The following is a 15065-nucleotide window of genomic DNA, read 5'->3' as shown; positions in this document are numbered from 1 at the left end:
TCTCTTATATCGAAATCTTCCGACATTTCTCTTTAAAAATGATTGTTTTAGACTTCTAATTTGTGACCGGTGTTTAGTTTTGCTCTATCCTCTACGCTCCGTGTTTATCATTGCGTCGGGTCAGGAGTTACTTTTCATTTTTGGGTGAACTAACCCTTTAAGTTATTTCTTGAACACCTTTCCCCCATCATAGCTCTTAAATATCAAACACTGAATTTCACCAATAACATTTGCAGTCACTAATGTCTAACAACTTTTGAATGCATGTTTGATTTTAAAAAGCAACAATGGAATAGATTTCACACAAAGCTATCATGTTGTATGGACAAAATGACTACTTTTATGATGAAGTCTTTGCTTTATGATTTTATTGTGCTGTATTGTCTTAGCAAATGAAAACAAATCTCCTTTAATGTTCCACAGTACAAAGGAAATCATACATGGATTGACGTTTAGTGAATTCTTTTTTTATTTGTATGAACTATCCCTTTCAGGATGTACTGGCTGAAGTGTTAATTATTCATGAACAACAATCAAAATATGTAGAAATGCTGTGCCAGCACAAGTCTCGACTTGTAGTAAATATCTTGTGAAATGAGTCAGTAATTACTGGGAAACAAGCGTTGGATCCTTGAAGCTGAAGTCACAGACGAGAGAGAGGTGATCTGAAGGGTAATTATAGGAAGGCAGCCTATTGGGTCCAATTTGTTCGGCTGTAGGAAAGTCCAGAACCGCATTAACATCAAACGCTCTGTGTGAATACCACACGTAGTCCAGTGTGTGGCAGCTCTCGCCACTGGGCCGAATCTTCCACGTTGTGTAAGGTGGCTCGGTTTTCCCGTCCGTACTCAAGTGCTTATACGCACTGTCCAGTCCCAGACTAGATGTTGCAAAATTCCTATAGACATCTTCTGCCGGCTCGGCATTAAAATCGCCACATACTATCAGAGGAACGTTGGCATCTGCTTTTTCTTCGGCCTCTATTCTCTGTGCAACGTTCCGCAGGTTGCGCAGGAGATCCGAACCCTGTGCGCTGCGTAGGACCTCCCAACCGCTCCGTGCTTTTAGATGCGTTACCGCGACACAGAAGGCCCGACCTGTTGTTCGGCAGCGTAGAGCGGCGATGATTGCCACCTGATTGGTCTTCAACATCATGGCGGACAGTCGAAGATGTGTTGTGTTTAGTGACTGGAAGCGTTTGTGATTGAAGAACAGAGCACAGCCATCAGGGCCGTTGTTGTTCTCCACATCCAGACATGGAGACCATGGTTTGGGGCAGAAGCTACTCTGGTAGCCCAAACTTGCCAGGACGGGCTGAAACATGTCAAAGTAGTGATCAACTTCCTGTAGGCATAGGATGTCAGGTCTGTAGGTTAGGATCTCCTCCAGGATCAAATACTTCCTTTCAGCCCAGTTCAGAGCATCCATGGGGCACTGCACAAAACTGTCCATGCCTTCACCTAATGCTGCAACAGGACAGAGAGAAGTTGGATTGTTTTTAAAAAAATAATCTCTGTAAATCATCCCAGTTAGAACTTTATAAAGTAAAGATTTTTACATTTTCTCAATAAAATGTGACATTGTGGCAGTGTAATTTCAGTATCATTGAGATACTTTTATAGTTTTATTAATATATTGAGTTGGTTTTTATTTTTATATTTTCCATTTTCAATTTAAGTTAAAGTTTTAGTAATGTTGTCATTATTATTATTATTAAATATACTGGGGGTCTTTATCGATACAGGGCTTTATTCACTATCCTCCCCCACATTCATTTTTTAAAGTTAAACATCAACATTCTTAGTATTTCTCAATTCATTCATTATAAACAATATAACAAGAAAAAATTATAAAGAATGCCTGTTTTCTAATCAATTTTTTGTAAAAAGTGTAAAGGGTCATTATGACCCGAGGTTTGTAATAGTCTAAGGCACTGTTTACACAACACCATTTTCAACTAAAAATAGAAAACTTTTTATGCATTTTGGCTGTTCATTTACACAACAATGACATTTTGGGGGCTTAAAAATGCAAACTTTTGTTTTTGAAAATGATAGCGCTATTGTCTCTACAGTAAAACACAAATTTGTGAAAAGAGTGATGTCATGTATAACATGCAGTCTATAGGCACGTAGTTTCTTTTTACAAAGGGACATCGCCAACTACTGGCCTGGCAGCATAATACAGCGTTTTTAGTCATTTTCGCAGATGTGTGTAAATGGGAATCCTTTTGACAACGGTGTCGTTTGTACAAGAAAAACTTAAAGGAAAAATGTTTCTGGTTTTAGTTACATCGTTGTCGTGTAAACATACCTTAAGTATATTTTTTCCCCGCAGCAATAATTGAATCTCTGATGACTCAAAAAGTGCAATTCACTTTTATGTCAGAAACGCAATGATGATGTGATGTTTCACTCATAATTATAGCAGGCATAAAACAAAAGAATATACAAGTATCATCGGCAAAACTTATAATAGCTTAGCAATTATACTGTGCGCATTTGTGTCACTGTCACTGGATCTAGTGAAGAAGCTGTCAGCGATCAAAATATTGATTTTGAAGATGTTGAAAACGCTAGTTTTGAGAATATGGTTTAGATCGTGAATAAGAACCAGATGCTCAACCAAATTTCCAATTTCCGTCCGAGTTCCAATAGGTAACAAAATAGGATACATTTTATTCTTTTGTAATTGTTATTAAAACATCAGGAGAGTTTTATACTATTGCGGCAGTTAGGGAGAAAAAATATAGATATAGATTGGCAAAACAATCATTATTACAATCAAAGTTTAACTACAGTATTTTAGTGCATCAAGTTAAACTATGTAAGTGTAAGGGTTAGGTTGTTAGTTAAGTATTTAAGTTTGTTTTTTTATATTTTATTTTATTCAACATTTATTATATAACTAACAAAATTGTTTTTTTTTTAATGGTTTTAGTTAAAGGTGCTAAAGAGGATGTTTTGTTTTATACATTTTTGCAATATTACTTGAAACTGTCTTTACTAACTGATAAAAGACTATTTATTAGGTGCACTGAAAGGAATAATATTAATATACATCATCTGTGCACGAGGTAGGGCCTTAAAAACATCAGCCAATCGTTTACGCGATCATCGCGTAAACGATTGGCCCTCTGGCTTGTCAATCACTGCCGTGACATTCCTTGTGAGAGACGTGCACGGATTGGCCATCTGGCTTGTCAATCACTGCCATGACGTTCCTTGTGAGAGACGTGCGCGGCTGCGCGCTCCAGTAACTTTCCACACTCCACAGGCACCGCATGCGATGTTTTTGTCCGGAGACAGGAGTAACAACTGCAGATTATGAGTTACCTGCGGTGAGTCCGACATAATGAATCCACTAACACGATACAGCGAATGCCGGTGGTAAACACTCGTGTTCCAATACTCGTGCACGAGTTTTGGGAGGCGTTCCCTCGAAAGGAGGGGGGGTTGTTCTTACGCATGCGCTCATTTCAAAAACTCAGTAACAGTCTTTGGTTTCTCAGTCGACGAAAAGATCCTCTTTATCACCTTTAAATATAATAACCCTACCTAGTGGTCTTTATCCATACAAAACTCACCACCATGATGCTAGTGTTGCTATGCATTGCTTAGGTTTCCTGAGGGGTTTTAGCGAGTTGCTATGTGGTTGCTTGGTGGTTACTATTATATGTTTGTTAGTAATTATATTTCATTATTACCATTTGCCCATTTTATTCCTGAATCCTGAAACTTTCAGGTCAGTCAAGAAATGACTTTTATTTAGCAAGGATGCATTAAATTAATCAAGTGACAATTCTATATTGTTACAAAAAATATATATATTTCAAATAAATAATAAAAATAAATTCTATTCAAATAAATTCTATTCATCAAATAATAAAAATAAAAAATAAAAATCACAATTTCCACAAAAATATTAAGACAGACAACAGTTGTCAACATTAATATTAAAGCAACACCATGGAACTTTTGGCACTCTAGCGGTTAATAAACAAAACTGCATGCGTCTTGCAGAAGAGTAGCCTGTTTACATGTATCAGGAGTGTCCAATCCTGCTTCTGGAGGGCCACTGTCCTGGAAAGTTTAGCTCCAACCCCAATTAAACACACCTGAACCAGCTAATCAAGGTTTTTAGGTATACAGGAAACTTCCAGGCAGGTGTGGAATAAATTACATTTAAAAATATATTCAAATAGAAAAGAGTTTTTTCTCATTGTAATAGTTTTACAAAATATTTTTTAAATCAAATACATGCAGTCTCTTGCATATCCCTAAACTTTTGAACGGTAGTGTATATTATGTTAAACACAAGTAATATGTCATTCAGTGTCCCCTCTTTATGAAGATGAATATAGGGTTTAGGTTTATACCTTGTGCTAGTACATTCCACTGCATAACTCTGATCGTCTGTCTGGAGTCTCCATGCCCCGTCTGAACGAAAGCTCTCTGCAGTTGGGCTGGCCGGTTTCTCAGAACCTCTCTACATTCCTGCAACAGCTCCAAAGGGTCCGCCGGGTCTTGATCCAGATCCAGATCGTTACCCGGAGTGTATGTGGAGTCACACGGGCAAGGAAGAGGAGGTCTACTGACAGTCTTAGCCAGGACACTGTAGAGACTGGAGCTGCTGCCCATGGAACATGCTAAGGGAAACAAAACAGCCATCACATAAGGATCGTTTCAGGAATTTTATCACCAACCCTAAAGAACAACACCTGGTTGCGGTGTTGCTGCAAATAGCTATCAGTGTGAACACACCTTTACACTGAGCAGATGTGCTGAACTAAATCAGGCTTTGCCATCTATTTCCACTTTAATTCACTCTATCCTGTATCTTCTTCAAACAGGACAAGCAAACACATGGTTAATCCATTTATACTGAGCGCAGCAAGTAGCACCGGTTGTTAAAGACACGTCAAACACACCCAGAACCGAGAGGCGTTCATGCATGTAATAGCTCCATTGATCTCGAAGTCTCAGTAACTTGCAAGTTCACAGGTGTAGACTTTTTCAATTCAAAGGAATGGCTTGGTTGGCTACACAAGAGCTTTATGTTGGTCTACAGTTTCCTGGTAATCCATCTTGGCCTTAATCAACTAAACATGCCTTGATTAATGCCTGGTTAGCTTTTAACTCAATTGCCTCTGAGACCACTGGGGATTTTTGATGCTCACTGTTGTTAAAAAAATACATTTTAATAATAAAATAAATAATAAAAAATATGTTTTCATTCAAATAAATCAGTAATAAATCAGTTTTTTGTGCTGACACTTAACAGTGCAAATGTTCCATCTGTTACTGATGCAACTGCAGAAATGAGCCATACGATTTCTGAAGGATCACGTGACACTGATGGCTGCTGAGAATTCAACTTTGCCATTACAGGAATAAATTACATTTTAAAATGATTTCTCAATATTACTGTAATTTTGATCAAATAGATGAGACTTCTTTCAAAAACAAAAAGATTTTTAAAAAAATCTTACATATCCCAAACTTTTGAAAGATAAAATATTTTTCAAAAGGAATATTCATTGCTGTATACGTAAAACCATTATAATCAGGATAAAGTGACCAGATGATATTTCGAGTTCAATGTAATGGGTATACTATATTTACATACAAGTACCATGGTATTGTTATCTGATGCCATCAATGCACTATAGTATTTTTTTTGCTAAACACAGAGAACCACATAAAATAGACTGTTGTGTTCATTTTCTAATCAAAAATGTTACCCAAGTTTAAAATCAACATTCGCGTTTCAAAACTGTCCACTTATAAGTTCACCTCAAGTCCTCCAAACACACATTCGAGTTATTATACAAAATCATTAGTGTTAAATCCAAGTGACATAGAACAGCAGAAATTAAGCAACCATTAAAAATAACATTTTTATTAGAACTGAAGGAGTTACATGAATTTGTTTATCTTACCAACCACCTCCATGATGTAAGGACTGGATTTTGAGTCTGTCCTACAGCTGAGCATGTGTGTGTTTGAGTTGTGATGTTGTGTGAGCGATGTTCAGCAGAAATGCACCACTGGCTCTGTGTGTTAAACTGCCTCTGACAGAATGAGATTACAGACTTGAGACGTCAGGAGACCATATGGACGCGCACACACACAATCTGAGTACACAGGTCAACAGGATGTTCCAGGCTACATAATGCAACCATGTCACCACATGAGCATAAAGCATGTTACATTATACCCAAAATACTGACGTTAACGAAACTCACTGTTGGCCAACAGACGAACCACACCAATTTTTTTCTTTTTTTTTTTTTGCAGAAGTGTGATAAAATAACATGGTGTAATTCTTTTAAAGTCACCATGAAATCAAAATAGACAATTCTTGTTTTTATGGAATATTGCAGTATTTATTATAAATAATTTATCAGTGCACATCATTATTTTTTAAAATTCAAGTGCCCTCGTAATAACTTTCCCCTCCCTCTTGCAACAACATCTCTTCTCTGATGACGTTTACAGGACAACCTGTCACTCACACGAGATCACAGCAATAGAAAAAGATAATGATTCAATCAATTTCTGATGGACAAAATCAAGTCCTGCTCTACATTTCTCTCAAATATACGTCATAATATATTTGAAAGGACTATCGCAACTTCCTTTTCGTGCAAATTTAAATCATAAATGTCACTCAGGAAGCTAGGCAAGGTTACAACATAAGCGGTTTGTACATTCATAGCAACAGTCATTTACTTTATGGCACACTTTTGATATTACAAAAATCAGCATGTGATCATGAAATGCTTCAAAACACAACCTCTATTTAACCATCCTAACATTTTTTTTTAACTATATCTTACATTATGGAGTTACTAAAAAAGGTAATATTAAAATCTCTAACAAACAGTACCATGGTTAAGTATACCGTTTAAAAGTTTGGGGTCAGTAAGATTGAAAAGAAATACATTTTTAAAGAGATTACGTTAATACTTTTATTCAAAAATATTAAGCAGCACAACTGTTTTAAACATTGATAATAAAAAGAAATGTTTCATGAGCACCAAATCGACTGGATTAATTACTAATGAAAATCCAGCTTTGCCATCACAGTTATAAAATATATTTTTACATATATTCAAATTATAAAGTTATTTTAAAGGTGCCCTAGAACTTCTTTTTAAAAGATGCAATATAAGTCTAAGGTGTCCCCTGAATGTGTCTGTGAAGTTTCAGCTCAAAATACCCCATAGATTTTTTTTTAATTCATTTTTTTAACTGCCTATTTTGGGGCATCATTAACTATGCACCGATATATAGGTTGCGGCCCCTTTAATTCTCGTGCTCCCCGCCCCGGGAGCTCGCGCTTGCCTTGAACAGCATAAACACAGTTCACACAGCTAATATAACCCTCAAAATGGATCTTTACAAGATGTTCGTCATGCATGCTGCATGCATACGTTGGATCATGTGAGTATTGTAATTATTTGGATGTTTACATTTGATTCTGAATGAGTTTGATAGTGCTCTGTGGCTAAAGCTAACATTACACACTGTTGGAGAGATTTATAAAGAATGAAGTTGTGTTTATGAATTATACAGACTGCAAGTGTCTAAAAGTGAAAATAGCGACGGCTCTTGTCTCCGTAAATACAGTAATAAACGATGGTAACTTTAACCACATTTAACAGTACATTAGCAACATGCTAACAAAACATTTAGAAAGACAATTTACAAATATCACTAAAAATATCATGATATCATGGATCATGTCAGTTGTTATTGCTCCATCTGCCATTTTTCGCTATTGTTCTTGCTTGCTTACCTAGTCTGATGATTCAGCTGTGCACATCCAGACGTTAATACGTCCTGCCATTCTGTAATGCTTTGAACATGGGCTGGCATATGCAAATATTGGGGCGTACACCCCGACTGTTACGTAACAGTCGGTGTTATGTTGAGATTCGCCTGTTCTTCGGAGGTCTTTTAAACAAATGAGATTTATATAAGAAGGAGGAAACAATGGAGTTTGAAACTCAGTGTATGTCTTTTCCATGTACTGAACTCTTGTTATTCAACTATGCAGAGGTAAATTCAATATTTAATTCTAGGGCACCTTTAAATTGTAAAAATATTTTACAATATCACTGTTTTGACAGTATTTGCCTTGCTCAACATAAGAGATTTATTTAATATAACATTAAATACTGCTACCGACTCTAAACTTTTGTTTGTTTGTTTATTATACGTTTTTAACGGCATGTTAGCATCAGGGCTACTTGCATGGCAAACAAGGTCAATAAAATTTTTATTATAATAGAAATCATTTCAACTTGACAGAAGATAGAAAATCTAAAATACATTCAGGTGATACATTCTGAAATATTCCATGTAAACATGTTTCTGAATAAAAGCGTTTCTAGCAGTATTCCAACAGAATATGTTTAACAGTCAAAGGAACTTGACACGAGAGACATAAAGGAGGAATTTCATCTATCAAAAGAGTAAGTCTTGAGTGGCCCAGTCGGCACCTAGTGAAGACGACTTGAAGTTATGGAAGACACTTCTTTTTATACTGGAGTTTATCTCATACAGATTTTCATTTTTATATCCATCCCATTCCTTCTGCCACTTGTAAGTGATGTATAAGGTAATTAATGGTCTAAAGTCAGAAAGTGGTATTTGAAAGTCAGATATTTCCAGGTCAAGTGCATCCCTGGCAACCGTGTCCGCTCTCTCATTACCAGTCAGTCCAATGTGACTTGGAACGCAGCCAAAGATAAAGTTTTCCTTCTTTAAAAGATCTAATTTAGTTAAAATTTTGACAATTATGGGGTGGACAGTCTTTAAGGATTCAAGTGCTTGAAGACAAGACCTTGAGTCAGAGGCAATTAAAAAGTTTCGTTCTTGACCCTTCTCAATATTTTCCAGAACCAGGAGTAATGCTCGAGCCTCAGCTGTGAAGATAGAGCCTTGGTCCGGAATTTAAATGCCATGTTGTTTATCTCCTATCACTGCTGCTCCCTAAACTTTGGAATGATAGTTTAAGTATTCTGGTTTCCATGGAAAAACTAGAAATATAAAAGGGAATTTTAAAATTGTGATTTACAGGCCTGGAAAAGCCATGGAAGTTAATAAAATATTTAAGTCACAAATAGAGTGGTGCAGGGATGACGCAAACAGAGTGGTGCAGGGATGACGTATTATTGTAGGCCAAAACCTGGAAATGAGTTAGCATTTTATCACTTCATGTTCCGTCGTTCTGAAGTCAATGGGTTTTTGAATGGGTTTTTGGTTAAATGCTTGAAATAAGGTCTGTGGTGGACACAATCAGGGATGGGCAGTATTTAGGATACATGTATTTCAAATACAAAATAGTATTTTGTAATTTGTATTTGATAGGGTTGATGAAAATGGCTTTGTATTTTGTATCAAAATACTTTAGTGTTTTGTATTTTTAAAATACTGTAAAATACTTTGTAAGAAGTCTACATGATGATATCATAAAATTGCGGCCTCTGATTGGTGACTACTCAGTAGTTTGCAGAGACTAGTTGAGATCAGAACAGAAAATTGATCCATATGGGAGAAGGTGGTCAAGAAACATGCAGGCTGCCAGCTTTCCATCAATTTTTAGCATGAATTGCTATAATTTTTAACAGCCATGTTAAGTTTCATGTTCATTTTGGGCAGCCCCCTATATTTATGATTAACAATCAAATGATTAATTGGTTAAAAACTAGTTGCTATGAATACAGGTGCCGTCAGTTGTCTTCTTATAAATGAGTTGTTGTCATTGAGTCAGTGTTGCTGATGCAAAGTAGGCCCTTCATTACCAAACACCATGTAACTAAATTAGGATACAGTTATGAGTCATTTGCAAACATTATACTGTTGGTTACTTTAAAACTAACCTTCATCTGGGAGATCACAGGGATATGTGAATATTTGATCTGTTAAAGCCACAATATGTACATTTTCGCTTTTAAAGATCGCTAATTCAAAACAAAGGCAAAGCTCGATGACACCTTGATTTCACAGAATCATGGGATGTATTGTTTTCACGTCTACAGCTGGTGGAAAAAAAAAAAAATCGGCAGAAATCTGGCCCTTAATGTGTTAAGCAATGAGTTTTCTGTCGATGAATGTATCCAAACAGTTGCTTCCCTGTCTAATAAAACTCATAATATACAGTACTAAAGTGTCTTTGATGTTTCCATGGTTTTTCAACAAAATAAAACGAGAAATTGAGGGTAATGATGTCATTGATAGGCGACACACAGACACGGTGTGTGTCCTGGTTAAAATTGCTTATTTCTCTAGATTTAGAATTTCTTGGAAACATTTGGGATAATGTAAGTACACAAGTCAAAAAAAAAATATAACATTGTTTTAGTGGTTTTTGAATATTTTAATCTAAAAATCCTACATATTTGTGCCTTTGACTGGTTGCATATGTCAGATTTATTGCATGACTCGGGCAAAGAAAAGCTGTTGCTATTAAACATTGTTTACTTAATCAGCTGAGTCAGTGTAATGGTGTAGAGATAGATCAAATGGGCCAACTGATGGAAGGTTTGTGAAGAAATTTCATGCTCCCTTGTAAAAGTATTTTGTTGTATTTTCAAAATACAAAAATACAGTAGTTTATTTTGATACATGGTGTGGCTGCTGTATTTTGTAGTTTATTTTGATACATTTAAAATGAAGGTATTTGGTATTTTATTTTAAAATACATTTTGATGTATTTTTGCCCATCCCTGGACACAATTATGTTATAACACAATTACAATTTTAAGCTGATTTTAAGCTTTTACATGTCTTGCTATCAAGTGGCTAAATGGGACTAGTCAGGGATATTAAACGTCATCAGCCAAACAGGTAAACTCATTTACTCAATAGTCCACTTTCACAACCTCGATGTGTTTATAATTGCGCTATTGGAAACTATTATAACTTGAACTTTTAGGAAAAATGTTTCTAAAGACTGAAAGAGTTGACAAAAGCTTAGTGTTGATGATGTTGAAGTCATAGTCTACATTTAGCTTTTGACTTGTAGCGATTGTATTTAAGCTTCAAAATTCATAAAAGTTGTGTTCATGTGTGAAGATTATCACGATGAACAAAATGTATAAGAATCATAAGATTTTGTTAGTCACAGACCTTATTTTCTGCAACAATCCAAAAACCAATGGAAAAATCCTTTTGGGTTTTTGTTGAGGGAACCAGGTTGATGCTAACTTCCAGGTTGGCCTACAAAAACACGGCATCCTTACACCAATCTATTATATAGTGAATAAACATTTCTGTAGTTGCACAGCTAAATTGACTTTTTCTGTAAAATCTATAAAATTATATTTAAACATCCTTTCTCAGTAATTACAAATAATTGGAAATTACGAAGATTCACTGGTTGAAAGGTGCATTGCCATGGAAATACCATAGTATATGAATACAAAATGGCTTCAGTATATCATACCATAACACTGCAATTTGACACCATCACTCTACCATGGTACTGCCACAGTACATTTTGGAAGGGAATGTAACATGTAAGGGAGTATCATATCTTTCAGGATAATACTGTGCTAATATAACTCAGTGTCACTAAACTTGAAGTTTAAGGTCTAAGGTCATGATTAAAAGTCACAGATCAAAAATAGCATCATCAACACAAACAGAATGAGGGGAAGCACAGCAACACCATTATTAGAGGTGCAGACCAGGGGCAGATCAAAATGACTCCACTATAAGGGGGTCAATATGGTACTCTAAAAACGAGATCCTTCATATGGGCTGTTGGGCGTGTTGTAACAAATGAAGATGTTGTAATCATGAGATTAATCAGATCTCCTGCAGTTTTACTCCTAGTTAACCTGCTTATCTGTGCCATAAAGGAAGCTGTTCCGTGAGTGACAACTGAAACAGACATGGAAAATTACATAAGATATAATGAATTTTGTGTGCCAGAGTACATAAAAGGCTTGTTAAAACTTGGCCACATCTTGCATTTTCACTGATTTGATAGCTATTCAATCATATAAAGACCATGGATGCATCTGAATATGCATAAATGTAGTATATATTGTCTATATAGTAGTCGAAAAACATTCCGTGAAAAGAGTTGCATGTCTGAATTTATAGTATTCATAAAACAGCATGCAAAATGTACCTGGATGACCTCAGGCAATATTTCAAAGTGCGTATCTGATGGATACTTTACTATCCTATGAGGCCACGGGAGAGGAGTTGTGAATGACAGTGAAGCTGACGCTGTCATGTCAAATGACAATGACAACATGACGAATGTAGTACGTCTGGATTACATTTATACTACGTACATTCATACTATAATAGATCATAGTGTAAATGGAATGTGTCAACTCAATTGGCTAGCAATCCGATGACTCAAGGCGCATAAAATGACCAAGTGTTAATACCCTCTAAACTTGTTATGATCTAAATCAGTGTGTATTATTGCTTTCATACAGCATATGTATAAACAATTATCAAGTAGGCTGAACTTATGTTTCAGATCAAATTTGGACTGTTCGTTTGTATATATATATTTTTTCTGTTAAAGGAAACTAGTTTAAAAAAAAAAAAAAAAAAAAAAAAAAATCAAGCTTTGTGTCTGCCAGGGTAACATGATTTCAGTAAAAAAGGCTCCGTTACATAATAAGTGTATCGAAATTTCAATGGTTCACCACTGGGGGGCGTGACTTTGGCAATTTGATACGCGCTCCGAAACGCTGATTTGAAACAACAGATTCGTAAAGCTTTGAAGCTTCATGAAGCAGTGTTTTGAAATCGCCCATCACAAGATATTGTTGAATAAAGTCGTTATTTTGTTTTTTTGGTGCACAAAAAGTATTCTCGTTGCTTCATAACATTAAGGTTAAACCACTGTAGTCACAGTAACTGTTTTAAATATGTCTTTAGTATCTTTCTGGGCATCTGAAAGTGTTAATTGTCTTGTTGTCAATGGAGGCCTCACTGAGCCATTGTATTTTATCAAAAATATCTTAAATTTTGTTCCGAAGATGAACGAAGGTCTTACATGTGTGGAACGACATGAGGGTGAGTAATTAATGACAGAATTTTCATTTTTGGGCCCTTTAAGGCCCATTCACAGCCACACCAAGAACGATAACTATAACGATTTAGTCTAAACATTTTTCATAATATATTCTATGTTCCGCAGAAAAAGTAAATCATGGAAGATTGAAACGCCATGAGGATAAGTAAATAATGACAGAATTTTCATTTCTTCATTTCATTTTTGGGTGAACTATCCCTTTAATGGTGAAAAGCGGGGTTACATTGTTACGCCAGTAGATGGCAACATCTGTATCAAGAGCGAGTCATTGAATCATTAATGCAAACGATTCATTAAAAAACAATTCATTGGGGAACGAAACGCCATTACTGTGTTGCAAGGAAACGCTTAAAGGGTTATTTCACCCAAAAATGAAAATTCTGTCATTTATTACTCACCCTCATGCCGTTCCACACCTGTAATCTTCGGAACACAAATAAAGATATTTTAGTTGAAATCCGATGGCTCCATGAGGCCTTCAGCAATGACACTTCCTCTCTCAAGATCCATTAATGTACTAAAAACATATTTAAATCAGTTCATGTGAGTACAGTGGCTCAATATTAATATTATAAAGCGACAAGAATATTTTTGGTGCGGCAAAAAACAAAAACAAAATGACTTATCTAGTGATGGCCGATTTCAAAACACTGCTTCATGAAGCATCGGAGCATAATGAATCAGCGTATCGGATCGCATGTCAAACTGCCAACGGCTGAAATCACGTGACTTTGGCGCTCCGAACAGCAGATTCGATACACTGATTCATTTGTGCTCCGATGCTTCCTGAAGCAGTGTTTTGAAATCGGCCATTATTTTGTTGTTTTTTGACACACCAAAAATATTCTCGTCGCTTTATAAGATTAATATTGAACCACTGTACAACTGATTTAAATATGTTTTTAGTACCTTTATGGATCTTGAGAGAGGAAATGTCATTGCTGTCTATGCAGGCCTCACTGAGCCATCGGATATCAACAAAAATATCTTAATTTGTGTTCCGAAGTTTAACGGTCTTACGGTTGTGGAACGACGAGGGTAAGTAATAAATAACAGAAGTTTCATTTCTGGGTGAACTAACCCTTTAACACTTTATCCTGCTTTGACATTGTTTGGAGCTGGCAATATTGTGTCTAAATGTAAGTTACTCAATATTATATTCATTGAACTGTTTTTATAAATCAATATCACTCACGCAGTAGTGATGTTGTGATTACGAGCGATCTGATATTTGCTACGACATCATTGCTATAATGTATATATCTACATGTAATATATTGTATGATAATGTGTAATTGTCCATAATAAAGATTATAGGCATAGTTAAAAAATAATATCGAAGCATCACTAATTGTATCATTTGATTATTCGTAGTTGGCTCGAGTTTAAATGTATGTATTGATTCTTGAATACAGCGTTATGTGAATGATATGTTTATCGACAAGTCAAGTGGACTGAAGGCATTGGAGTACCTTTCTTAAACAGAGACCATCACAGCTATTGGAGGACATGCAGCACTTATACATTATTTGTGATTTCTGAACTTCTCCTAGGTTACGATTCATTACATAGTTTGGAGAACAGTCTGAATCTATAATATGCGCTGCTCAGATGAAACTGAAACACACAAATGCAGAGAAGACATCAAGGACGACAGACAGCGCATACATTAAAGGTAAAGTGGCTATGCATAGTCGATTTTGTTACTCACCAGATTGGCTTCAATACTGAATATTCCTCGTTTATTGTGTGTATCGATGCGATCTGAGTCCGTTTACGTGTATTGCTTGTATCGATGCGATCTGTGTCAGTTTAGAAACATAAGTGACACCCTCAAGCATACACGCTCTACTAAAAACAGCTGTAAACCAAAGCAAGGTCATAGGACTGGTGGTGATTCCTGATCAACGGAGTTACACTGCCCTCTACTGGGTTGAGGCGGCATTGCATATAAACATAAAGGATTCCTCCTCAAGGGGGCGCCTGCA

General features: G+C 36.0%; 1 protein-coding gene and 1 long non-coding RNA gene across 3 annotated transcripts in view; one reads left to right on the top strand and one right to left on the bottom strand.

Moving 5' to 3' along the window:
- Positions 1-346: 346 nt before the first annotated feature.
- Positions 347-14980, bottom strand: noctb (nocturnin b). Of its 2 annotated transcripts, none has more exons than XM_048197332.1 (3): positions 14789-14980; positions 4379-4648; positions 347-1466 (listed from the first exon to the last, which is right to left on the bottom strand). In XM_048197332.1, exons 2-3 carry the CDS (start codon positions 4638-4640, stop codon positions 607-609), a joined length of 1122 nt encoding a protein of 373 aa, XP_048053289.1. In that variant the 5' UTR covers positions 4641-4648; positions 14789-14980; the 3' UTR covers positions 347-606. The 2 variants fall into 2 exon arrangements, with proteins under 2 accessions (XP_048053289.1, XP_048053287.1); XM_048197330.1 differs by lacking the exon at positions 14789-14980 and adding an exon at positions 5942-6151.
- Positions 14165-15065, top strand: part of LOC125272490 — a 60588-nt gene continuing 59687 nt past the window's right edge. Inside the window, exons 1-2 of the long non-coding RNA XR_007185856.1 lie at positions 14165-14216; positions 14650-14752. This is a non-coding gene — a long non-coding RNA (uncharacterized LOC125272490). The remainder of the gene's footprint in view (positions 14217-14649; positions 14753-15065) is intronic.

The sequence above is a fragment of the Megalobrama amblycephala genome, linkage group LG7 (genome assembly GCF_018812025.1).
Source record: "Megalobrama amblycephala isolate DHTTF-2021 linkage group LG7, ASM1881202v1, whole genome shotgun sequence".
Lineage (NCBI taxonomy): Eukaryota > Metazoa > Chordata > Actinopteri > Cypriniformes > Xenocyprididae > Megalobrama > Megalobrama amblycephala.
This window is presented reverse-complemented; position numbering and strand designations above follow the sequence as displayed.

Bases quoted from the DNA above. Each gene is read 5' to 3' on its own strand.
- noctb (XM_048197330.1), bottom strand. From the start codon at position 5,996: ATGCTCAGCTGTAGGACAGACTCAAAATCCAGTCCTTACATCATGGAG. The intron at 4,649-5,941 runs GTAAGATAAACA...TGTTTCCCTTAG, and splicing joins TTACATCATGGAGGTGGTTG to CATGTTCCATGGGCAGCAGC. The intron at 1,467-4,378 runs GTATAAACCTAA...GTCCTGTTGCAG, and splicing joins GTGGAATGTACTAGCACAAG to CATTAGGTGAAGGCATGGAC.